Genomic DNA, 27,136 nt, shown 5'->3' on the forward strand with positions numbered 1-27,136 from the left:
TAAAACGCTTGGTGTAAAGAAATAGACTGTGAGAGCAATTATTAGAAAATGGAAGACATACAAAACCACTGATAATCTCCCTTAATCTGGGGCTCCATGCAAGATCTCACCCCGTGGCATCAAAATGATAACAAGAACGGTGAGCAAAAATCCCAGAACCACGCAGGCGGACCTGGTGAATGACCTACAGAGAGCTGGGACCACAGTAACAAAGGCTACTATCACTAACACAATGCGCCGCCAGGGACTCAAATCCTGCACTGCCAGACGTGTCGCCCTGCTGAAGAAAGTTCACGTCCAGGCCCGTCTGCAGTTTGCTAGAGGGCATTTGGATGATCCAGAAGAGGACCGGGAGAATGTGTTACGGTCAGATGAAACCAAAATAGAACTTTTTGGTAGAAACACAGGTTCCCGTGTTTAGAGGAGAAAGAATACTGAATTGCATCCGAAGAACACCATACCCACTGTGAAGCATGGGGGTGGAAACATCATGCTTTGGGGCTATTTTTCTGCAAAGGGACCAGGACGACTGATCTGTGTAAAGGAAAGAATGAATGGGGCCATGTATCGAGAGATTTTGAGTGAAAATCTCCTTCCATCAGCAAGGGCATTGAATATGAGACGTGGCTGGGTCTTTCAGCATGACAATGATCCCAAACACACAGCCAGAGCAACAAAGGAGTGGCTTCGTAAGAAGCATTTCAAAGTCCTGGAGTGGCCTAGCCAGTCTCCAGATCTCAACCCCATAGAAAATCTGTGGAGGGAGTTGAAAGTACGTGTTCCCCAACGACAGCCCCAAAACATCACTGCTCTAGAGGAGCTCTGCATGGAGGAATGGGCCAAAATACCAGCAACAGTGTGTGAAAAGCTTGTGAAGAGTTACAGAAAACGTTTGGCCTCCGTTATTGCCAACAAAGGGTACATAACAAAGTATTGAGATGAAGTTTTGGTATTGACCAAATACTCATTTTCCACCATGATTTGCAAATAAATTATTTAAAAATCAAACAGCGTGATTTTCTGTTTTTTTTACCCCACATTCTGTCTCTTATGGTTGAGGTTTACCCATGTTGACAATTACAGGCCTCTCTAATATTTTCAAGTGGGAGAACTTGCACATTAGTGGTTGACTAAATACTTATTTGCCCCACTGTATGTAATACACATATATAATTACTATAACAATTATAATTTTGTTACCTGAGCTCCTTTCATGATCTTCTTAACTTTTGTATTGAGATAGAAATCTCCCCAAAGAGTTTTGAGAAGTACCTGTGGATTAATTCCCATCTTTTCACTGTATATTTGGGCAAAATGTTGGATGCTGAAAAGACACACACACAAGATATAAGGTTTAAGACAGACCTGGCCAAATGCATAGCATGACCCTCACAAGAGGCCATCAGGTGGGTAAGTAGTCACCCGCACACTTTAACCTTTAAAAATATGTACTTACCAACAGCACGCAAATATTAGTATTTATGTTTGAATATTAAAAAATTCCTTACAAACATCACCACTGTATGTTTTTTGGGGAAAATAAAATACACCATAAATCAGCCCAGTTCAATAAAAAAACAGCCTAATTTACAACCTCCCGTTCAAAGTTTTCCTCATACATCTCAATCTATAGTTTTGTTATTAAAACCAGAAGAAAATATATACAGTATATACAGTGGTACTAGGCCTGTCGCGAAAAATTTTTTAGTCAGTGATATATTGTCTCATAATTATTGCCGATATGCAATATTATTGCCTGTTATTTTTTCAACCTATTCAACCACAAATATAGTGACAATACATCCTAATAAATCAGCGATTCAAACGCAATAAATTGTTATTCTTAAAAAAAAAAAACACAAACTATATTAAAATTTATAAGCATAAAAAAAAAAAAAAAAAAAAAAAAAAAACAATGCATAATGAGTCATTTTAAAGCTAGTTGGGTGCAGAATATGAAATAGGTGAGAAATCCAATGTTATTTATGTTGTCTACAAATTAGAGCCCATTAAGTGTTAATTTGATCCAAAATGACTGTCATCTTGTCCTGCTAAATGTGCATGCATTAAATTTGAAGCCAAATTATTAACATTACACAGGCATGAAATTGGGTCAGGGGTTAAAAAGGTGAAAAGGGTGTGGAGGAAATATGTTCCGGTTCACTAGGGCTGTCCCAAACGACTAATTCTCTCCCGATTAGTCAGCCAACTATTTTTACGATTAGTCTACTAATCATATATTTTTTTAAATATTAATTTAGCAATTAATTTTTGTTGACACTTATTAGTTCATAAAAACATTTTGGAACACTTAAATTCTTTATTAAAGTACAAATAAACATGTAATTAACAATAATGAATTACACATAAACAATGAGGTCAAATGCTGATAGCATTTAATAGTGCAAAAGAATGGACTGTAAACAGATATGGAACACTGACTTCGCTGTTCTAACATTATTCAAAACAATTCTAAAAAAAAAAAAAAAAAATAGCATTATTATTATAGTAGTTATACTACTATATAAATTAGTATTATAATAATTATAATATTCATTGCCAATCATATTTTTTTATAAAGTGTGTCATTTTAAAGCTATTCTTTGTGTAGAATCTGAATTCTGTAGCATTATAGTATTTACATATTCTAGTATTAATTCTGAAGTTTGTGGGATTAACTCCGGAAATGGTTATTCATACGACGAACATGACATGCTATTATTTTGAAATGTTCACCGGAAGTACGTTCGCTAAACCGCTAACCGTAAGCTTTACAGTCTGCAAAAAAGCACTTTTTGTCATTGCTTTTGGTGTCACTAACCAATTTTTTTTTTTTTTTTTTCGTTTGCAAATGCTGTTAACCGGCGATTTTTCATGTTTGAAGTGTCACCTTTTAACCCCACGTTTGCGTTTTGGAGAAGACTGCCAATGTTTTATCGTAGGCTAAAGCAGACCCGGCGGCATGGGCGGGCATTAGGGGGCCGTGCCTGCCCTGAGGGACGGCCGTGCCCGCCCTAGCGCGATTAAACTGAATTGTGTAATGTTTTTTTTAATCTTCCACAAAAACATACACACACGGAGAGGATGAACCCTACATTCCAGTGTTTTTCAACCGATTGTGCCGCCGCCGCGAGAGATCGTCAGGTGTGCTGCGAGAAATTATCCAATGTCGCTTTTTTTTTTAACATCGTCGGGAAAAGTTGCAGTAGGAAGGAAGGAGTAAGCAAAAAGTTCTCGGTTGTGTGCAGACGAGTCGTGTTGCGTTCAAGAGCTGCTCGGATTTCTAGCCATCAGCCACCTTGCTCTCCGCAACAATGTGGACCCCAGCACGTCTACGGCTCATTGTTTGACTCGTCAAGTGTCGATATACACAAAAGTGTCCTTTTCATTTTATCCATATGTGATGACCGTTGATCCTCCCTCTTTGTTTTATTCCAACACATTATCGAGGACAGCAAGGTGGGAGAGGGCTAGAAAACCGAGCAGTTATTGAACGCGACACGAGCGGCTATCTAGCGCCATGGCGCCATACAAGCTTAAACGTCATCTCCAAATGAACGCCTGTCGCTTCAGAACAAGTCGATGGACTATTTTGTACGCCTTTGTGAAAACACAGAGAAATGGGCAACTTTTTTGAGAAAAACTACAAAGTAAGCCAAGAACCTACCAAGAAAGCCCTGAAAGCCAGTTACTTTGTTGCTAAATCCCAAAAGTCCCAAACTGTGGCAGAGACGTTAATACTACCTGCCTGCAAAGCCACTGTCAGCGAGACAACCAGCACTGATGTGCTTAAAAGACATTGCTCAAGTCCCCTGTCTGATAGTTTTTCAAGCCTAATTGCTAAACGTTTCACACTGAGTAAGTACAAATACTGAGAAATTATTTTATAATTAAATAGACTGTACGGAAAGTAATTTTGGAACATTTTGGTGTGGTGTGCCGCGAGATTTTTTCCCATGAAAAACGTCCCGTGACTCAGAAAAGGTTGAAAAACACTGCTCTAGTCATCCTATCCTGATCGGTCCTCATTCAATTCAACCAATCTGAGCAGCGAATGTAGGCAATCTCTAGCCAATCACAGATAAGGGGGGGCGGGCTGAGTAGCTGGCCATTGGGTACTGCGATTGGATAGGGATTGCTCCGGTTACAGAAATGGCGATTGAGCGGCTCCTCCGTTGCTAATTCAAATTGGAATGGACATTCGTGTTTTTTTCAAGAAACTAAAGACGAACTCAAGCCATGACAAAGACGCGGCCGAACGTCAACATGAAGGGATAGTGCTGCCACCTCCTGCAGTTTCACAGACTGACACTTTCATCAGGAAATATAACGGGTAAAAACGCCACTGTTACGGCTAAATTTACGTTGAAGAAGTGTGCCCCCCCAAAAAAATGTAATGCCCCCCCTGTAATTTCTTTCTCCAGCCGGGTCTGGGCTAAAGTAGGTTGTCTTTTTTTTTCCCCATTAGTCTCAATGTAGCAATGCTAACGTACAGTGTTGAATTTAGATGTGTGTCCTTATTTTGTATGTCTGAACTGTAATTCTTCGGCGTGTTGATGACAAATAAACATCTGCGAAAAGATCTGGAGTCTCATATGTTATCTACAGGCACGCACAAATGTATGCATGAACGCACGCACGATAAAACGCAGCTGTGAAAATTGCCACCCTCATTTTTATTTACCTTGCGATTAATTGACTCATTGCATATTGCGACAGGCTTAGCAACTTCAATAAAACATGTCGTTAGTGAGTTAGATTGACTTAGGATCCCACCCCCCAATAAATTTTCTCCTCGGATCTACACAATTCCCATAGGTGACCCTACTTGACTTCAAAACAGCTAATTTTGCCGAAAGGTGAGAGATTTTGATGCCTGATTACATCATATTATCATGGCCAATCAGATTTTTCATTATGGGTGTCATTTTAAATTTATTCTTAGTGTAGAATCTGAAGTATATGCGATTGCTTCCAGAAATCTGAACATGACATGCTTTTGTTTTGAAATGTCCACCGGAGGTACGTTTGCTAAGCCACTAACAATAAGCTTTACACTAAGTAAAAAGAAGCAAAAACAAAGTGCACTTCGCTTTCGTCATGAATGTGGTATCAGTAATAGATTTTTTTTCTTTTGTTTGCATCGCTTGCAAATTCTTTAATCCAGCAAGTCTTCATGTTTGAAGTGTCACCTTTTAAGCACAATTTTGCACTGTGGAGAAGACTGCCAATGTTTTATAGCAGGCTAAAGTCATGAGTACATTGTCGTTTTTCCATTAGCCTCAATTTAGCAATGCTAACGTTTTTTTAAAGATACACGATAATATCGGTCACCGATAATTATCGGCCGATAATGGCAATTATGACGTCACACAGATAATCCAGATAATAAAAAAATTCAACCGATAATGCAATCCGATAATTATATACTTGATTTTGCCTCCAAATGTGCACAACCGAAGAATTCAGCATGCCGCCTCCTCAACCCCTCCCCTCTCTGAAGCCCCTGAGGGAGGAGGGGTTGAGGAGGAGGTGTTACACGACAAGAAGTAGTTGAATATTATGGCGGCTGTTACTAAAAAAAACTACGCTTTCGCCATCTTCGAAACATGTACCGTAGAAGTTCCACGAGGCAGAAAGAAAGCGTCCTCATTCAAAACCACTAACCCAGCAGCCATTTAAAACTGCATCACAAAGTTTTTTGGAACGAATACGAGGCTGCTGCTAGAGGGAATGCTAAAGCTATTGTAAACACTAACCAAGTTAAACTACAGGGCTTGTGACGATACAGAGTCGGGCTGTTTGGGAATGCAGCCCAAGGCGGGTGGTAAATTCGCATCTAAGGCTAAACACCGGCACGACTGGAGACCGATAGTCGGCAAGTAGCCGTCTTCCGACGGAGCCCGCCGCTCTGGCTGGTCCGGCAGGCAGGCCGCTGCCGCCTCGCCATAGGCGGGGGCGGGCGGATTATCCGGTACGAACGTAGCTGCCGCCGCGACGAAACTTTTTTTTTTTTTTACCTAAATGACCCGAGAACCAAAGCCCTGGATAGAAAAAAATAATGCAGTTTATACGACCACCATTCTTCATGAAAAAGTGATGTCCAGTAAGCAAGCTTATCATGATGGCACAATGGTTAGATAATAATTTAAACATGGAGAAAACGAAGTCAGCCAGTCAATAATGCATTCAGTATGTAAAATGACGAGCGGCCAGATGACTTTGTAACGCTGCCTTTATTTTCGGCTTAACAAAACTCAGGCACAAAACAACACGCACGCGGATGCGAGCTCCAACTCCGTCCAGATAGTACTGCCGTGTATCAGGTGTATCAGTTTAGCTGCTGTGAAGCAAATGTCGTGAAAGCGGCAAATGTAAACAAAGCGCTGCAGAATGGGTACATGACATCTCGCTCTTTTGAGTTAATCATTTTCACAGTGTGCAACAAAGCATATAACATTAGCAATCACTTTTCAAATTATTTAACATATTTCTCTAATCAATTACAGTCACAGTAGATAATCAAATTCTTAAATCAATATTCTGTAGCAACAAATATTATTCAAAATCTTTCCTTCTTCCAAGTTTTTGTTTTTTTTTAGGATTAAGTATAATAATGTATTGCTTAAAACAAGGCTGTTAAGATTATTTTCAGCTAGCTATTTTTCTTCCAAGAAATCTGAGAGAAATAAATACACTTGAAGCGATGGCAGATAATTTCACTTATTGCCAATAGATTCACACTTAAAACTGACTAGTTTTAAGGAGGTGTGTTTTGCAGTGTTTTAATGTTATAAGTTAGGAATGGCTTACTTTTAAAGGCATTTTGTGCAACTTAGGTATTTACTCTTTAAGTAATTGTTGCCAAAAGTTTACCATTACACAATGTCAGACAATCTGTCATTATTTAGATGTTTGAATTGACGACTTGTTCATATTTTATGTTGAAAAAAAAAGAGCAATAAATTATATTTTTGCACAGTAATATTTTCTTTTGTGTATACTTTAAAATTTTACATAAATCTTTTAATAGAATTATCGGCTTGACATTATCGGTTATCGGTATCGGTTGAAAAATGTACTATCGTGCATCACTATTTTACAATGTTTAATATAGAAGTGTTTCTTTATTTTGTATGTCTGAACTTCAATTCCATGGCGTGTCTATGGCCAATAAACATCTGTGAAAGCAACTGGGTTCTCATATGCAATCAACATGCACGTGTGCCGAGTGCACGCAGCACACGCACGCACAAATGTATTTACGCAAGCACTCGGCGATAAATCGCAGCCGGGAAAATTGCCGCCCTCTTTTTTATTTACTGTGCAATAATATGACTTATTGCATATCGCGACAGACTTAAGTGGTACCTCGACACACAATCTCTTCGATACACGATCTTTTTGACATCCAATGTAAAATCTGACTCGCCATTTGTTTCTACATCCGACGACATGCTCAAAATACGACAATTTATGCGCCGCAACCAGAACACAGGCGCACAGCGGAATTTCTTGTGAGAGAAATCGACATGACTTCCAAGAATGTTAGTGCAGGTGGTGAAAAAAAGGGGGAAAAAATGAAGCTCAACATTGAAATGAAGATGGAAATGATAGAAAAATTTGAGCGTGCTGCGGGCGTCTCTGAACTGGCTCGACAATACGGCCGTAGAATGTCTACGATCTCGATGGTCCTCCTCCAACCTCCGTACGTCTTTATAAGTTAAGGTGACAAATATTATTGTGGTAACATCGCCCCAAAAAAAATCGCCAGCTTTGTCAGGTTTTTAATCATGTATTTCAGAACTTGTGCAACACAACATGCCTACTGTCCGCCACAGCTGAACAAAGTGAAAGTAAAAAGTCCTCCCTCACTCTGTAAAGTCAGCTACACGGTGCGTTCAGGTACACCACGCAAAACATATCCGCCACATTAGAACCCAATTCGTTATATTATTACAGGTATTATTATTGTTATCATTACTATTATTTTATTTTTATTCCGATTTTTATTCATAATTTATTTTCTCTGTAATTGGTATTTGCAATAGTACCAGCAGCATTTATTAAAGATTTAGTGTAGTTTTTCAGGCTGTGGAACAAATAAATGGAAGTATGATGTATTCTTATGGGAAAATCCTGCTCGACATACGACCATTGCGACTTACAAACGACGTCCTGGAACGAATTATGTATGAATAGTATGTAGAGGTACCACTGTATATACAGTGCCTTGCAAAAGTATTCAGCCCCCTTGAATCTTGCAACCTTTCGCCACATTTCAGGCTTCAAACGTAAAGATATGAAATTTAATTTTTTTGTCAAGAATCAACAACAAGTGGGACACAATCGTGAAGTGGAACAACATTTATTGGATAATTTAAACTTTTTTAACAAATAAAAAACTGAAAAGTGGGGCGTGCAATATTATTCGGCCCCTTTACTTTCAGTGCAGCAAACTCACTCCAGAAGTTCAGTGAGGATCTCTGAATGATCCAATGTTGTCCTAAATGACCGATGATGATAAATAGAATCTACCTGTGTGTAATCAAGTCTCCGTATAAATGCACCTGCTCTGTGATAGTCTCAGGGATCTGTTTAAAGTGCAGAGAGCATTATGAAAACCAAGGAACACACCAGGCAGGTCCGAGATACTGTTTTGGAGAAGTTTAAAGCCGGATTTGGATACAAAAAAATTTCCCAAGCTTTAAACATCTCAAGGAGCACTGTGCAAGCCATCATATTGAAATGGAAGGAGCATCAGACCACTGCAAATCTACCAAGACCCGGCCGTCCTTCCAAACTTTCTTCTCAAACAAGGAGAAAACTGATCAGAGATGCAGCCAAGAGGCCCATGATCACTCTGGATGAACTGCAGAGATCTACAGCTGAGGTGGGAGGGTCTGTCCATAGGACAACAATCAGTCGTACACTGCACAAATCTGGCCTTTATGGAAGAGTGGCAAGAAGAAAGCCATTTCTCAAAGATATCCATAAAAAGTCTCGTTTAAAGTTTGCCACAAGCCACCTGGGAGACACACCAAACATGTGTGCTCTGGTCAGATGAAACCAAAATTGAACTTTTTGGCCACAATGCAAAACGATATGTTTGGCGTAAAAGCAACACAGCTCATCACCCTGAACACACCATCCCCACTGTCAAACATGGTGGTGGCAGCATCATGGTTTGGGCCTGCTTTTCTTCAGCAGGGACAGGGAAGATGGTTAAAATTGACGGGAAGATGGATGCAGCCAAATACAGGTTGGTATCTGCACAAGACCTGAGACTGGGACGGAGATTTATCTTCCAACAGGACAATGATCCAAAACATAAAGCCAAATCTACAATGGAATGGTTCAAAAATAAACGTATCCAGGTGTTAGAATGGCCAAGTCAAAGTCCAGACCTGAATCCAATCGAGAATCTGTGGAAGGAGCTGAAGACTGCTTTTCACAAACACTCTCCATCCAACCTCACTGAGCTCGAGCTGTTTTGCAAGGAAGAATGGGCAAGAATCTTAGTCTCTCGATGTGCAAAACTGATAGAAACATACCCCAAGCGACTTGCAGCTAACTGGAGCAAAAGGTGGCGCTACAAAGTATTAACGCAAGGGGGCCGAATAATATTGCACGCCCCACTTATCAGTTTTTTATTCGTTAAAAAAGTTTAAATTATCCAATAAATTTTGTTCCACTTCACGATTGTGTCCCACTTGTTGTTGATTCTTGACAAAAAATTAAAATTTTATATCTTTATGTTTGAAGCCTGAAATGTGGCGAAAGGTTCAAGGGGGCCGAATACTTTTGCAAGGCACTGTATACCCAGAAACGCTACCAAACAAAAATAACACAGTTCATCTAGTGCCTTTTAATGTTAATTTCTAGAACTGTTAAATTTGACTGCATACCTACAAAGCTGCAATTACATGCAGTTCAAAGCTCATGAGTTGTGAGGCAATAAAATGCCAGTTCGGTTCATTAGATTGAAGATGCTGTGACCCACAAAATACAGCACCACCCCCTGTCCTGTATTTGAGGTTACATTTATTAACGCTATCAAACCAGTTAAAAGTGCACAACAATAAATATGTACAAGTGAATATGAATGTAACATCACAAACATTTTTTAAAAATTGTAGAAATAATAAAGAAAGTGGAAGATTCTACTTGGGACTAGTCGGTTAAGACATGTTGACCACCTCAGGGCTCCAGTTAGCACAAGAGATGAAATCAAATACTTTTTTAGGCTCAAGTTAAAGTGTGTATACATGTACACACATTTGGTATCTGATGAATAACATACAGACATAAAGTCAACATTCAAAGTCCTCTTAAAGTGTTAAGCTTATTTAACATTAAACCGTACAATTTTAACTATAAACCAACTATAGTGAACATTTTGCACACTATCTCCCTTTAAACCACTACATTCACTGCTCACATTAATTATTTTTGATATGATGCTAACAGTCGTACCCAATAAAAAACAAGCTAGAACTACTGTACGAATTTATGAGTGTGAACGAAGATTCTTCGCACATTGAGAATCAAAGTCAACCCTAGGTGAGTGACACTGTTAACTGATCCAATCCCTCTTCCCACCTCCTTGCATACAGACAGTAACTGCAGTCCACAGGGGCGTCATTGCAACGCTATGACCGCCAATTATAACAGTAGACAATCACTCGAATGCACCTCCTGTGCCTGCACCCCTACCAGACAGTGCCAGGGCCTGCCATTGTACTTTATGTAGACATATAGGGTTAACTGTTATAACTAATCAAAACGGTTAAACCAGCAATTTCTTTTTAAAAGAAACTCACATTTTATTGACCTGCCAACTGTTTTTGTTTGAGTCTTGTTGTTTTAGCAACACTGATCACAGTCCAAAATACATAAAACAAAAGGGAGCAGCCTCACCTCAGGCCCCACCCATCAATAGCACTTGCAAAGACCACATTCCCTTGGTCAGGAGAGAAGTAGAGATGAGAATCATCAACCTCTTCCAGCCCAGCACTCCAGTCATAGACTTGATCTCCATTTGGTGACTCATTCCTTTTCTCCTCTTTTGTTTTCTCCGCTTGCCCTTCCATCACTCTGGATGTGAACAAGGTTCCCGTCACCGCATTAACCTCAAGATAAAAAAGGCATAGCGCATCAGTGTACTGAAGCTGAAATGGGCGAACACTCTAAGCCAGGGATAGGTAAACTATTCCACTAAGGGATGCAGTGGGTGCGTGTTTTTGTTCCAAACCATCAAGACGACAAATTTTCACCAATCTGGTGCCTTACAAGTAGTGTCATGCAAGTTACTTTTAAAAAGGAGTAATAGTAATAGTTACTCCTCTGAAAAAGTAAATCATTAGTAGTTCTTCAATTATGAAAGTAACTACTACGGATGGGAATTGATAGGATTTTTACGATTCCGATTTCATTATCGATATTGCTTAACGATTCGATTCTTTATCGATTCCCTTTTCGATTCTAATTTGGGGAAAAAGAAGAGCAAACATTTTGATTGGCATCTAGTTTGTTTAATCAGAGGTCACAACCTTAAAAACTCACGACGAGGTCAAAAGAGGCCCAAAGCCTCGATGTTAACTGTGGCAATATGTAACTGTAGCAAATAGACAAGAATGTGCAACATTTTACTGAAACATTTTTCTAATAGCAATAAAAAAAACTTCCTTTTTAAAAGGACACATGAGCTGATAGAACTCAAAAATAATAATAAAAAAAGATAAATACTGTCAAATATAACAGAACAGTGCGTTGTGCAAATGTGCAAAATGAACAATTCTTTTGCGGAAAAATAAGCATGTCTGCTTTTTCAGGTAGGATACGTGATCTTTCTGGACTTATGGTGTCTCCAACAGTGGAGAACACCCTCTCAGATGCTGTGGAGAAAGCCCGCACACACAGAAAGTTCAGCTAGTCCAGACAGCAGGGGCAGAGAATCTCTTTTGTTGTCCCAAATATTAACAAGTTCATAATTAGGTTGGTGTAATTACATAAGGACGGTCGGATCTCATACAATATAAGAGGAATTTTAGCACAATCCTCCGTTAACTTGGATTTGTTAACGTCCTAGACCTAGGTGGGGTACTCTATGGAAAGGTCTTTTGATACCAAGTAGAATAAAAAAGGTTTGAGACCAATGAGACCATCATGGAGGGAACTGTCATGTCAGTGACCCCAGCCGCCCCACATCCTCGGTGTATGATGCTTTAAAATCAAAGGGCAGCCGGCCTGGGACTGTATGACCCTGTTCAGGCTCTCCCCAAAAACCTGAATGTGTGTGTAGGTGCCCAAAGTGAAAAATATTTACAGTGCAAAGTGAAAAGTGCGTGAGTTAAGAGGCAAGCTCCCACCGGCGAGGCACCGCCCTTCAGAACTGCCGGCCACAGGGGGAGAGAGGCACCAGGGCCCCGACCACCTCCCACCTCAGACCACCCCCAGTGCCCACCCGTCTCTGTTTGTTATTCTGTCGTACAGTAAAAAAAGAAGACAACCACCTCCTAACACTATGAAATGCAATGGATCAATGAAACCTACAGAAGTTTTGACAGGCCTCATGATTGTCGTATGGTGCTTCTTGTTTCTGCAGAAACCTCACTGGTCGAACCGTCTGTACGGGATTGGTTGGAACAAAAACCCACTGCAGCCCTTGAGGACCAGTTTGACCACTCCTGCTCTACACACTATAAGGCTAAGTTCATACTACAGGTCTCAATGCACGAATCCGATTTTTTCGTGTTTTTCCGACTCGAGTCAGGCATTAACTTGACGGTCTGAACAGGACAAGTCGTATAGAAGTGGACCATTTCAAATCCGATCTGAGTCACTTTCGTATGTGGTTCAAATCCGATCTGGGCCACATTTTTTCAGATTTTTTCATAAAAAACTAAAAGGAAGAATAAGCCTTACAATTTTAGATTTTCATTCTGTGTGTCAAATGAGCAATATTTCAATATTGCACACATGGTCGAGTCGGGGCAAACTGACGCACCCACGTCATTTGACACACACACGTCAAGGCTCATGTGTGTGCGTGTATGCGTTGTATCAGTCCATATAAACTTTGAATATAAGACTAAGCGGGGATTATTACTGTCTGCTTTTTGTGTCCTCTTTTTTGGAAATCAAAATATGATCACTCTGGAATGACGTACACCTATCATGTGTAATCTGTTTTGATGCTTCTGCGCATGCGAGTCTCTTTGCTATGCGCAACTCGGACTGCGAATTAGTGTGCATGCGTAATACTTGAACAGTCTCAATGGACAAAGGCAGTCTGAACGAGCATGCCAAAAAAACGGATATGACAAAAAATGTGATTTGTGCATTAAGACCTGTAGTATGAACCTAGCCTAAGAGTATGTGTAGAAAATATCTAGATAGTCACCTGTTCCATGATCTTTTGCAAATGGGCATAAGCTTCCTGAGGGGTAAGCTTGAGCTCCATGATAAGTCGATCTATTTTATTAATAACCAGAACAGGCCTTATGTTCTCCAACCATGCCTGCCTCAGCACGACTTGAGTCTATTAGGAAACAAACATAACATATATATATGTACACATTTGAAGAACATGGAAGAGAAAGCAACAAAAGCAAGACGTGAACCTGTATTTCACTTTGGTGCAATGACATTTTGTACTTTTATATTTAAAACAAAAATACAGTACCATAATTCCAATGTTATATCAACTAGAGCTGCAATGGTTAATCGATTTTTTTTTACATTGAAAATCTGTAAAAGTTTTGGAGAAGAGAAACTAATAATTCTATTATTTGGCGTATTATGCCTTATGTATTCGCTGGCTAATCTAGCGCAAACAGACGTGGAATTATTCAAACGGGTGTGAAATTAGAAAAAGGGGATCTTTATCCAGAACCTGTAAAGAAATTGCCCGTGTGGATACTAGGGGTGCACGATATCCATTTTTTGAAATCGATATCGATAACTTCCTGCTCCTCAATGCCGATACCGATACGATAACCGATAATATACAGTGCCCTCCATAATTATTGGCATCCCTGGTTAAGATATACAAAAAAAGAATACAAGTGCATTTATACAGTGGGGGAAAAACCCCACATAAAGAAATAATTATTTGACATCAAATACAACAAGACAACAACAACAAAACAAGGTCTGAGGACTGAGATGGCCATGGGAGGAGCTTGATTTTGTGTCTGGTGAACCATTTCTGTGTAGATTTGGCCATATCTTTAGGGTCATTGTCTTTCTGAAAGACCCAGTAACGACCCATCTTCAGCTTTCGGGCAGAGGGCAACAGATTTTGATTTAAAATGTCCTGGTATTTTAAAGCATTCATGATGCCATGGTTCCTAACAAGGTTCCCAGGGACTTTGGAAGCGGACCAGCCCCACAGCATCACTGACCCCCGTACTTCACAGTGGGTATGAGGTGCTTTTCAGCATGCGCATCTTTCATGGCACGCCAGACCCACTTAGAATGTTTGTTGCCAAAAAGCTCAATCTTGGTCTCATCTGACCAAAGCACACGGTCCTGGGCTTCAAATGGAACACAAAATCAAGCTCCTTCCATGGCCATCTCAGTCCCCAGACCTTGTTTTGTTGGATTAATATTTGTGACACATTATTTGATGTCAAATAATTATTTCATTATGTGGGATTTTTTCCCCACTGAATAAATGCACTTGTATTGAAGGTTGGATTTTTCTCTTTTTGTTCCATTAAGGTCCCATATTATTTGAATAGAAAAAAAATATTAGAGGCTAAAAAACACATCTTGACCAGGGGTGCCAATAATTATGGAGGGCACTGTATATATACCGTAATTTCCTGAATATAAGGCGCACCCATGTATAATGCGCACCCCAAATTTACTTGTAAAATCTAGGGGAAATTATTGTACCCGTTTATAACACGCACCCTAATTTTAGCACCAATAAACAGAAGAACACAAGAAAACAGAGCTCGTGTACAGATACAGAAATGTCAATTTACTGACTGGTGAAACACAGCACAAGGATAGCACATGGGTAGTTCAAAACATTACCATAAACTGACAATATTTACGGTAATAATATGATTTGACAACTTCTCCAATTTACCAGAATCTAGGAGAAAACAAAACAGATGTGACTTTTCTTTTTAAGTCCACTGTATAACTTGCTCGTTTCATCATGATGAATAAATGTTTCTTCCACGGATTGATACGGTAAAATAAAAGTGAGAACGTAAGTCGGAAATCCGTGAGAGCTCATCGCTGTCAACACGACAGTAACAATAGGAACTATTGTTATTTGGGTTTGAGTTTCCCGAGGGACAGATATAGTTGACGGACAGACACAGGAAGTCTGTTACGTTTGTTATGGTCCGAGTTGCGGAGCTGCAATAAACGTTGACTCAAATGAGTTCAAGAAACTAAATTCTGTGCTTTATGAAGAGTGAAAAAAGCAGAATTTAACAGACTAAATCATTCGGCCGATTAAAGGGAAGTATTAACGAAACAAAATGGTGACGTCACGTACCGTAATGGTCGGCAACGGGTCGCTGCATACGTTTCTTCAACACAATGTGGCCGTGTCAATAAAAAAAAAAAATCGGTTTATACATATATATGTAATATATGTATATTTCTGTCTCCATCCATGTACCAGTTTATAATGCGCACCATGATTTTACAAGTTGATTTTGGGGAAAAAAAAGTGTGCATTATAATCGGGAAATTACAGTATATATACACATATATATATATATATATATATATATATATATATATATATAAATTTTTAAATGTATATTCACCCGAGTTTTTGAACACATGTAAGTCAAAAATACTACTGGTGGATTCAGCATAGATTTACCTTTGACCTAACCAGAATTTTCATGATGACATGAAGATTATACAAAGACAAGAACAGTTTTGACTTCAAATAAAGTGCCCATATTTATTTTTTCAAATAAATATAATTTGAGTCAATCACAATCACTCAATACTATTGACTATGTGTTCCCCTGAACAATGAGCACGGAACTATCACAAACATAAACCAAACAGGTATTGTGCTTTGTCAGCAGATAAAACATTTGGTGCAACAGGACAGGAGACTTTTGTGGTCTTGGCCCATGAAACAACTTTCTTAACCTGGCAATTATAGGACAGGAAGCCTAACAATAACCAAAAGGTCTCTCAGTAACTTACTAACTTATAACTAACACTGTAAAATGAAAACATTTGCTAATTGATATAGTAAGGTTAATCACTCAGTGATGGAAAAATACGGCCTCTAGAACAGTAAAAAAAAATCTTTGCATACTGGCAAAACAGGAATGGAAACAAACGCACACATACCAATCCACCGACACCGTGGCAAAAACATTATACAGTATATTATCGGACCGATAAATAATGTTATTGGATTTATTGGGATGACATCTTAATTCCTATTATTGGACCGACAATTATCGAACCGATAATTATCGTGCACCTCTAGTGGATACTAATGAAAACGGTAAGGAAATGAGTTAATGCTTTTGAGACCATTTCTGTTGATTTGTAGTGTTGTAGTGTTGTGATCCAATACTAAGTATTGGTATCGCTGAAAGGGAAGTGGTTAGCTTTGAGCCCTGGGATTGCGATGGGCCAAACATCTTTCCTACCCGTCTATCTTTAGAAGAAAGCACGATACACGTACCTGCGGGCATACTCCCTCTACAGCATCAACAACAACAATGGCACCATCACACAGCCGGACAGCAGTGGAAACCTCAGAAGAGAAGTCAACGTGCCCCGGAGAGTCAATCAAATTCAGTAAGTATTCTCTATCACCTGACAGGCAAAAAAAAAAAAAAAAAAAAAAACTTGATTCCAAGAAAGTACCATAATAGTGAATCTTTAGCTTGTATGGAAAAATGTTAGCCACAGATTTTGCCATGGAAGTAAAAACAAAAATCAGTTGGATTTCACCGAGTTAGTCAAAAAAGTAACACATTATTCTCAGAAATAGTAATGCATTACATTATACCCTTAAGGTAGTAATTCCTGGGATAGGATGGGCTGCGCTGAACAAACAAACAAAAGTTCCAGCATCATCGCCTTGTCAAGAGTCAAGAATCTGCATTGGACAAGGTGATGACGCTGGAACTTGGGTTTGGTGCTGTTCCAGTGAGATTTACAATGATGACTGACTGAAGAAAACATCAAAATTCCCTCAGTCCTTGATGACATGGGGGTGTATATCAGGCAAAGGCACTGGCTGTGGTTAAATCTTCTATAAATGCACAAGTTTACAGTGAAATTTTAGACAGCTTTCTTATCCCTTCAATTGAAAATATGTAATTTTCCAAAATGACAATGCATCATGCCACAGAGCTAAAACTGTTAAAGCATTCCTTGGAGAAAGACTCATCCAGTCAATGTCATGGCCTGCAAATAGTCCAGATCTCAACCCTATTGAAAACCTATGGTGGAAATTGAAAAAACTGGTCCACAACAAGGCTCCAACCTGCAAGGATGATCTGGCAAAAAGAGTTGGCACCAAACTGATGAAGAATACTCATCGAGTCCATGCCTAAGAGACTGCAAGCTGTCGTAAAAGCCAGAGGTGGTGCTACTAAATACTTAAGATGTGTTTTAATTGTTATTTCTTTCTTTGTTCCTTATGATTCCATATTTTTTTTCCTCAGAATGGAGTGATTCCATATATATTTCCCTGCACTTGCGCAATAAAAGTAACATTTACTGACCACCACAATGTTTTCTATTCATTTCTTTTAGTGTTTCTGAATGCTAAAGAGTTGCACTTTTGAACTAATTCATTATTTTTTCAAGCTTTTTATCTGAGTTTGTTCTACATGATAAAATGTCTGAGTGAGTGTGCGTCCGAGACTGGTGATTCCATACTTTTTGCCAGGGTTTGCACATGCTCGTTTTGTGATTTTTTTTTTTTTTTTTTTTTGGTGTGTGTGGGGGGAGGGTTCCCTGAATTTTTTTGCTTTAATGTATTTTCTTTGTATGAGATTTTCAGTGGTTTCAGGTTTTGTGTGCTATTAGTGATTTTTTTTCTGATCTTGGTGGGTGTTCTTGGAATATTTTTGTGTGTCTGTATTCTGAGCAAAACAATCCTAATACAAAAAATATGATACGATTCAACAACAACTGTAACAATCACCAATGCTTGTGAAATTAATCATAGGGCAATACAGAATACAGAATACTAGCACTCCAACCCCTGCTTCCTGCACTGATCTGCATCAATCTCGTGATTGCCCTCTAGCGCCCCCTGCTGATGGATTTTCGTCATCATGATGGAGCGCTTTGAGCCCTTGCGTGAGCTACTTGTTTTTAGCAGCCAGTGCAATGCAGACAAACATGTCCCCATTACCATTTCTCTGATTGGCCATCAAAGCCAGGAAACGTGAGGCTCGACGCTGATTGACGAGTAGGTTTCTCAATGAAGTTATTCAGACCAAGCATAAGAAAATTACAACAACAACAAAAAAAAAAACCATTACTCACAACAAAATACCTCAGCTTCATGAGGTAAAAACCTCGATGTCAATGCGATGTTGGTTATTCTTTCAGCTCTAGTGTATAAGTTTATTCAAAGGACGGTGACATTGTTGTCGGCATGTTCGACAATGCTAACATTTCTAATACTGCATGTTTAATACACTGCTCAAAAAAATTAGAGGAACATTTCGAAAAGACTTCAGATCTAAACGGGGGGGAAATTATTTTTAATATCTTTCCTTATAGTATGTAAGTGAAGTATTAGTAACAAAGTGAAGCCACATAATTGGATAGAAATGAAAATGAAAAAATGATGCAGCAGACTGTTTCAATTTGCCAAAATCTCATTGTATCAAATCAAAATGGTTCTCAGGAGTTTGTGTGGGCCCCATGTGTTTGTACACAAGCCTGACAACGTCTTGAGTATGCTCCGGATTAAACTATCTGCTGCTTGGTGCAAGGAGGATGAGCAATGCCAGAGATGTACAAAATCACCTCCAGAAGGCCACTTGTGAATGTTTCTGACCAAACAATCAGACACAGGCTCCAGGAGGGTGAGCTGAGGGCCCTATGTCCTGTAGTGCAGGGGTCCCCAACCGCCATGCCGCGGACTGGTACCGGTCCGTGGAGCATTTGCTACCGGCCCGCACAGAAATGATAAATAACTTACTAACAACTGCATTCTGGCCAAATGAACTTTGGCCTGTGCCCCTTAACACACAAATATCCCTGTCTACTCTAGATATAATACTACAACTGAACAGAGTGTCGTCATAGAAATCCATTGGAATGCTAGCAGTACGTCTTGTTTTATTTTATCTATGTGCGCTTGTCCTCGATAAAAACGCATTACGTAGAACGTAGGGTGGACGCATCACATTTGTTCCCGGAAATAATTAGCCCCCACATTAGCAAAGATGACTGAAAAACAGAAATCTTTGGACAGATTTTTTAAAGGAAAAGGGCACCTGACGAGCCAGAAGATGAGCCTATAACCTCGAAGAAAACAAACTCTTCCAACAAACCTGCCTAAAATATGGGTTTGTCGCAACAGGTGACTGTCAGGCGCCGCAAGTCTGCTCTGCATACTATGTGGCCCACAAACTGCGAAGGAGTGGATTCGTGTCCCGTTTGTGAATAAACCCAGTGATTAGAGCATGTCTGTGCGGCGGATCAGCTCGTAGAGATCACAAATGACGGTGACCTTAAACATACATTTGAGACAACAATTCTACAGAGGTTCTGGATTAAAGTCATTCCGGAAAATCCTGACATCGCTACAAGAGCACTGGAAACCTTGCTACAATTTCCAACATTGTATCTTTGTGAAGCAGGCTTCTTTGCGATGACGGCAACCAAGACAAAGTTACGGAGCAGACTGGACATAAGGAACACTGTCTCACTGTCTCTGGTCACACCTAGATGGGACCCTCTTGTCTCAACGAAACAAGCTCAGGCCTCCCACGGATTCAGCGGATGAATTATATTTTTTTCCCCTGCACTTAACATTTGTTTGTAGCCCCGTCGTGTCATTTTATATTTGCTGTATTTTTCTGCCGCATATTGCCAATCCATGAAAAAAAGACCCAAATCACACTGGTCCGTGGTGCAAAAAAGGTTGGAGACCCCTGCTGTAGTGGACTCTGAGCTCATAACCCAGCACCGTAGAGCTTGATTGGCATTTGCCATAGACCATCAGAATTGGCAACTACGACACTCCCGCTCTATGCTCTTTCCCGATGAGCGTAGGTTCAACCTAAGGAGACGCCACAGACGTTAAAAGGGTCTGGAGAGTCCATGGAGAACATTTTGCTGCCTGCAACAACATTGAGCATAACCGGTTCGGAGGTGAGTCAGTGATGGTCAGGAAAGGCATATCCATGGAAGTATGCAAAGACTCCTACAAGTTCGATAATGGCAACCTGACTGCTATTAGGTACCGGGATAAAATCCTTGGACCCACTGTCAGAACTTACACTGGTTAAGTGGGACCTGGGCTCTTCCTGGTCATGTGGCTGGAGTATGCAGGCAGTACCTCGAAGATAATGGAATTAATACAGTTGGCTGGCCCCTACGTTCACCTGACTTAAACCCAAAAGAACACCTCTGGGACTTTATGTTTTGGTCTATCTAGCGCCACCAGGTTGCTCCTCAGAATGTCCAGGAGCTCAATGATGCCCTGGTCCAGATCTGGGAGGATATCCCCCAGGACACCATCCATCACTACATTGGGAGTATGTCCAGACGTTGTCAGGCATGTGTACTACAGAGATTTCGCGCCTCTATAGGGTGATCATTTTCATTTCTACTGAAGTGTGGCATCATTTTGTTACTAATACATTACCTACTTAAAATAATAAGAGATTATCAGGATAATTTTTCCTCCTATTTAAATCTGATGTGTTCCTCATTTTTTGGAGCAGTGTAGTTGCAGAAACATTTAAACATCTCAATGACTTGAAATCACTATTACCTTCTTGATAATGAAGAGAGATGGCACTGGACTTCATGGTAATTCCTCTGATCTGCTCATCCTCTCTGCTGTCAAGATATCTTAGCTGCAAACACAAAGAAACAGAAAGCAGGTCTAATTGACAATCCCAATCATGTTTAAGTAAACATGACATAGAAAAGTGACCAATTAGAACAATAAGCCATGCCAGAATTAAATTTCTTTGTTCATTTAGCCACGTCTGTGAATTCCAGAAGAAACAATATTTTTGGGAGTATAACCCACTTTTTTCTCTCCCTTTGAAACCTATGGCTTTTGAAAACAAAGTTGGAGGGATCTTGTGAAGACGTGTGAGAAATTGAGAAAAATGTGGAGAACGATCGGGAAAAAAGGCAAACGACAGTGGAGGAGTGTTTTGAAAAGAAAACGAAACCATCGTCAAAGAAGGATAAAAAAAAAATCTATCTTGATGAGACGACGGTGACGGCCACAACAGCGTCAGGTTCCACACGCGTTCTGCGGAGCTCACGTTGCGTTACTCCTGAGCCCGTTGAAACCACCGATGAAGATGATTAAAAAAGTGAGACCGATCTTGATCCGTACTCATCAGATTACTGGGAGCCACCTTATTCAACCGGGAGCAGCCAAGAGCCTTCCCCGTTGTTATGTGCGCAAATAGTTCAACAGTTCAATAGTTTAATTATGTGTAAATAAATTGTTACTTTGCAAACAAAAGCTCTATTTGTCCTGTTGTTTATGTTATTTTGTAAAAGGAAAACATTATTCAGATGTTTGGGATGTAACTAAAGCAAATATTGCTGCTTTAAAGTCAAAGTTATGTTTGAAATGTACGCTTTCACAAAAAGCTCAATTTCTCTGTTTTTTCATCAAAAATTGGAAAATTGCTCAAACTAAGCTATTTTCTAATGCTGATTTCTAAAGAATGGAAAAAGATATGAACGAACTTTTTTTTTCTTGCTTAAAAAACAGAGTCTAATCTTTCTTTTGGTGGGTTCCATGTTTATATAGCAATAGAACAGAATTTTCTTGGGGCCTTGCTAAATCTGTTAAAATCCAGTAAATCGGCTGGGAGCAAAGGCCCTTGCTCCGGTGAAAATGGCTGGGAGTGAATGAGTTAAGAACAAAATCTCAAAATAACTATCCAAAAAGTCCAAAAGTATTGTACAGGTAGTCCCCATGTTACGAACGAGTTCAGTTCCTATGCTGGCGATGTAATCCGAATTTACGCATAAATCCGAGTTAACCCTTTAAGTACCGCTAAATACAAAATAACTGTCCAAAAACATGTATTATATGTCATAATAAAGGGAACACAGATACAAAGACATGTAGTTCTTAAAAGATATATGTCAGTTTGAGTTGAGGATGATCATCGATCAGGACAGCACTTTTACGTGACTAAAATAAGGTAAGACGCCATTAGGCGTCTCAGTAGAGGCAAACTGCATCAACATTTTCGTGTGCTGTGATGTACGGTGTATCTGCAAAGAATAATCAAGCTGCTGTGTTTAACTGGGTTTGGTGAACCTTAATGATATGTAAAGCACACGACAGCTCTGGATGCTAACTATCTCCATTAAGAGTGGGAACCTCTTGGTACCTCACGATACGATATGATTTGCAATACAAAGCTCACGATAACGATGATCTGACGATATGGCGATACAACGGTTATCGATACATTGGTCAGGAAATCATTCTAGGATATTCTACAAACAACTAATAAACAGAAAAACAAGCTTCTGCTATGAGTTGGAGTTTATCACTAGTAAACGTCCCATCCGTTTATTCGCTGTCATCCCTCCCACTTCAAACAGACTGAACGTCTATGGCCACCAGTGGCAGCCAATGCTAGGCAATGAAGTAGTTTAAGACCATTTAGGGTCATTTCTCTGCTGATTTCAAGTTACTTCCTATTGATTTTGGTGGATTTTATGGGTCTCTTCCTTTTTATTTTGAGTTACAGAACAGGAAGTGACCTGGGAATCACCCAAATGAATAGGTAGTGACTCAAACTCAACAGGAAAGGAACTGTAAATGCCCTAAAATGAACAGCAAGTGCCCTGTAAATGCCCTGAAAATCAGACAGGATGACTGTGAATGCTCTGGTTTTGAATGAACGAATGTTCCCAGACTAAATGGATTGGGCGTCGAGCACCGTCAATGCAGCGTTAGAGTTTACTGAGACACCATTATAACGGAAAATTTTGGTAGCAACTTCTAGGTTCTTTTTTTTTTTTTTCTAGACATTGACACCTTTTTAAAACAATATCTCGATTCTTGGCAGAAGCATATCGATAACCTTTTGGGATACAAACTATCACAATATATCACCATTTCAATATTTTGTCACACCCCTAATCTCCATAATAATATTGGAATAAATTTGATCACACAGTAGTTTACCATGAAGATCTGCAAACAGTTTTTGACATCACTCTCCTGCTCCATCACTAGAGCAGGAGTGTACTGTCACTAGCGACGCTACTCGTCTCATCCTGTCCTTCCGGTTAATTTTGCTTTTGCTGCTTGTTTTATGAAATATCGACAGGGCTATCCTACTCATTAATATTCCGCTCAGGTACAAATTGGAAGGGCAGAACCGACAACATGTTAATGCAGTTAAAGAATGACATTAGAAGTGCGGCAGCGTACCCATGTGACGGCACCGCCTTGCGACGTCAACAACAATGGCGACCTACTAGTTAAAATGATTTTACAAATTTTATTAAAATGAAAAAATTAAGAGGGGTTTTAATATTACGTTAGTATAACTCATTTAACAACATTTATCTGTTAAGATTTACATGTCTTCCTATCCGTGGTACCCTTTAATAAGAAAGTAAAAGATACTGTGGGGTACGTTGTGTTAAATGCCGTTATATTGGATGACTATAAGGACTTGAAAAAAATATATGCTACTGCCGCTGCTGCTGCTGCTTCTCCACCGGCGCGGACTCCCCTTGCGAGTCCCAGGCCGTTTTTTTTTAGTTCAGACGATGGGCTCGCGTTAAGACAGGCGACGCTGGCAACCAGAGCGGCCATGATAACCCCCCTCCCTCGCCTCCCTACTTTTTCCACAACGCCCGTTTCTCAGCAAGGCGACTCACTCGCGAGTAAAGATTGAATATAAACAGGGTGATTCAATATGAATGTGCCAAAATTATCATGCATTTATTCATTTTAAAGTCATTGAAATAGACTGAATTATTAATTAATAATTTAATAAGAATTAAAATAACAATTAAAAGTCTTTTTAACAAGTCAATAATTTTAACAAATTAAAAGTCTTATCGGCTTGATGTTGTCAGTGCCGCTGGTGGTAGTGGTCACATTGAGCACTTGTACAGCATGAATAAAAACAAAGTTATATACAATACCATCCAGCTAGTCAACGTTTTTTTTTAAAATATAACAAAATGGTTTTGGCCCGCAGTCCAAACTCAAAAAAACGGATCGAGACCTGCAAGAGGAGTCCGCGCCGGTCGAGAAGCTGCAGCAGCATGAGAACAAGGAAGTGGGACCTGACGCCGTCAAGAACTGCAGGACGGCGTTGACGCTGCTGGAGGAGGAGGTGATCCTGACATGGCAAGAACTAAGTACTGTTTATGCGACAAAAAAGCAACTGGAGACAGAATGGCGGACAAGACTCCGGCGTCGTAAAATCAAAATCACGTAAGTCGGGTACGTCGTGACCCGGGGACTACACTGCCTTCTGATGGGTCTGGCTGGACTGTATGACTTAGGAGCAGACTTGGACGTCTCGATCATACTAGATGGACGTTTGAACACCAATTGTTTTGCGTCGTGTTTTATTGTTAAAATGTGTGTCATTTTGAACATAAGTGTACATGTGTTACAACTTTACAAATTGTCAAATGCACAATTGCCCTGTTTGCTGTCTGTCAAGCTGAACAACTTCACATTTAGTGGGACAGAACACGTCATATTAGTAAAGTTTAAAAATAAGATACTGTGAGGTACAATAAGGCACCGTTTATGCGACGTCGTAAAGTCGAAATCGTGTTAAGTCGAGTACGTCGTAACCCGGGAACTACCTGTACTTTATTTTTTATGGTGCTTTATAGACGCCACGTGATAGAGCAGGCCGGCATGATCATAGGTCTTCCGACTGCAAACTTGTGCGTGGTCATGTGACCGTATTGTTACATCTGATTGTTGGAGTCATGTGATCATTGCTGCGACGTCTCATTGGTGAAACTTATGTAAAAGTAATTAAGTAACATCTAATATATAGACTAAAGAGTAAAAAAGTAACGACTCTCGTGTATCCCAAAGTAGTGGCGTAATAGTGTTTCTTCTTCACAAATCTACTCAAGTAAAAAGTATGGTGTGGTCAGACTACTCTTAGAAGTACAAGTTACACAGGCTCATTCATGGAGTAAAAAACTACAAAGAATAAAAAATAAATAAAAAACATGATTTAAGTTTATGACATAATGAACCAGTCTTTCATTTACAACATAAGTCAACAGGGGAATGAGGACATTTTATAAAGAGACAAAAACTTACCTTCCCTGCCTGACGAGTTGATATGATACCATTGCTTGCCACTAAGCAATCCGCAAGAGTAGTTTTACCTGAACAAAAAATAGCATTTAAAGCAGGATCATGATCAGTCACACCACTTGGAAACTTGCCTACTTGACCAAAAGCAAAACGCTTGTCAAAGACTAAACTCACCGTGGTCAACATGTGCCAAGATGCAAAGGTTTCTAATATTGGCAGGTTTTTTTTGCAGTGCAATGATCCTATCCAGACTTGTATGCACCATAGCGAATCCTAAATATAAATATTTTTACACATTAGCTAGACGATGACACTGTCAATGAAAGACAAAACAAAACAAACCTGAGAGCGGAGCTCATATATCAGAGCGAAACGATATTAAATGAAAACAGTACTTCTAAATTATTCCTCGCATCAATTTAAGCCACCCAGTGACGTCCAATTCATTCAAACATTTGCAGAATATAGTATGCAGAAACAGCGTTGTATTTCACGTGCCACACAAATGACAACCGTAGTTCCGGGCGGAAGAGGTTGCGTGTGTGTGAAGGAATCGTCACGCCGCGTTGCATCATGGTCTTACCACATAGCCCAGCAAAACAACGTGCTGAAGTGACGACCATGTTAGCAGGGGCGACGTTCCCATCAAAGACAAAGCATAGACAACAGTTTATGTATGGAGGTAGATTTGTCTCTTTATTTTTCAATTTAAAAAAAAAAGTTGCTTTAATCAAAAAAAAAAAAAAAAAAAAAGTCGCTTCAAATCAAATATATATTTTCAATCACAAAAAAGTCACTTCAATCCAAAAAACGTGTTTGAATGCAAAAATAAATTTGAAACAAAAAAATGCCTTTGAAACCTTTTTGTCTTTGATTGAATTTTTTTTTTGATTGAAGTTTTTTTTTTTTTTTTTAATTGAAACAACTTTTTTTGTTTGAAGTAATGTGTTTTTGCATTTGGCCCACATTTTGGCTAGGACATTGGTGTCTTTATTATTCAATAAAAAAAAAAACAGTTGCTTCAATTAAAAAAAAAAGTCGCTTCAATCAAAATATATATTTTAAATTTAAAAAAAAGTCACTTTAATCAAAAAATGTGTTTGAATGCAAAAATAAATTTAAAACTCAAAAAAATGCATTTGAAAACTATTTTTCTTTAATTGAATTTTTTTTTATTGAAGTCCTTTTTTTTTTATTGAAACAACTTTTTTTGTTTGAAGTAATGTAGTTTTGGGTTTGGGCCATGTTTTGGCTAGGACATTTGTGTCTTTATTATTCAAACAAAAAAAATAAATTGCTTCAAAACAAAAACAAAAATATTTTCATAATAAGAATCACTTTAATCAAAAATTAAAAAAAAAAAAAAAAAAAATCAATCATAGAAAAAAAGTTTTTGAATGCGAAAAAAATATTAATTTTAAATATAAATATAATATTACATACTTTAATATAATATATTAATTACTAATATAGTTTTTCTGATTGAAGCAACTTTATTTGGGATTGAATGATTTAGACACAAATGTCCTTCCCACAATATGGCCCAAACACAAAAAGGATTGCTTCAATCAAAGAAAACGGTTTCAATGACAAATTAAGTGTTCAAATGCAAATTTCTGAGTGTCA

General features: G+C 39.1%; 1 protein-coding gene across 4 annotated transcripts in view; it reads right to left on the reverse strand.

Annotated features, from left to right (window-relative positions):
- The window catches only part of efl1 (elongation factor like GTPase 1), a 95,536-nt gene extending 69,474 nt beyond the window's left edge, over positions 1-26,062 (reverse strand). For 2 of the 4 annotated variants that reach the window (XM_057839954.1, XM_057839962.1), the window contains exons 1-8: positions 25,853-26,062; positions 25,685-25,783; positions 25,514-25,581; positions 20,981-21,065; positions 16,691-16,824; positions 13,406-13,543; positions 10,921-11,132; positions 1,201-1,324 (exon numbers count right to left, since the gene is read on the reverse strand). In XM_057839954.1, coding sequence (XP_057695937.1) covers positions 1,201-1,324; positions 10,921-11,132; positions 13,406-13,543; positions 16,691-16,824; positions 20,981-21,065; positions 25,514-25,581; positions 25,685-25,775 — 852 coding nt within the window. In that variant the 5' untranslated portion in view covers positions 25,776-25,783; positions 25,853-26,062. Of the gene's footprint in view, positions 1-1,200; positions 1,325-10,920; positions 11,133-13,405; positions 13,544-16,690; positions 16,825-20,980; positions 21,066-25,513; positions 25,582-25,684; positions 25,784-25,852 lie in introns of those variants that run through there. The other 2 variants (XM_057839971.1, XM_057839980.1) reach the window with 2 other exon arrangements.
- Between the last annotated feature and the right edge of the window lie 1,074 nt (positions 26,063-27,136).

Source organism: Corythoichthys intestinalis, chromosome 1, assembly GCF_030265065.1.
Source record: "Corythoichthys intestinalis isolate RoL2023-P3 chromosome 1, ASM3026506v1, whole genome shotgun sequence".
NCBI lineage: Eukaryota > Metazoa > Chordata > Actinopteri > Syngnathiformes > Syngnathidae > Corythoichthys > Corythoichthys intestinalis.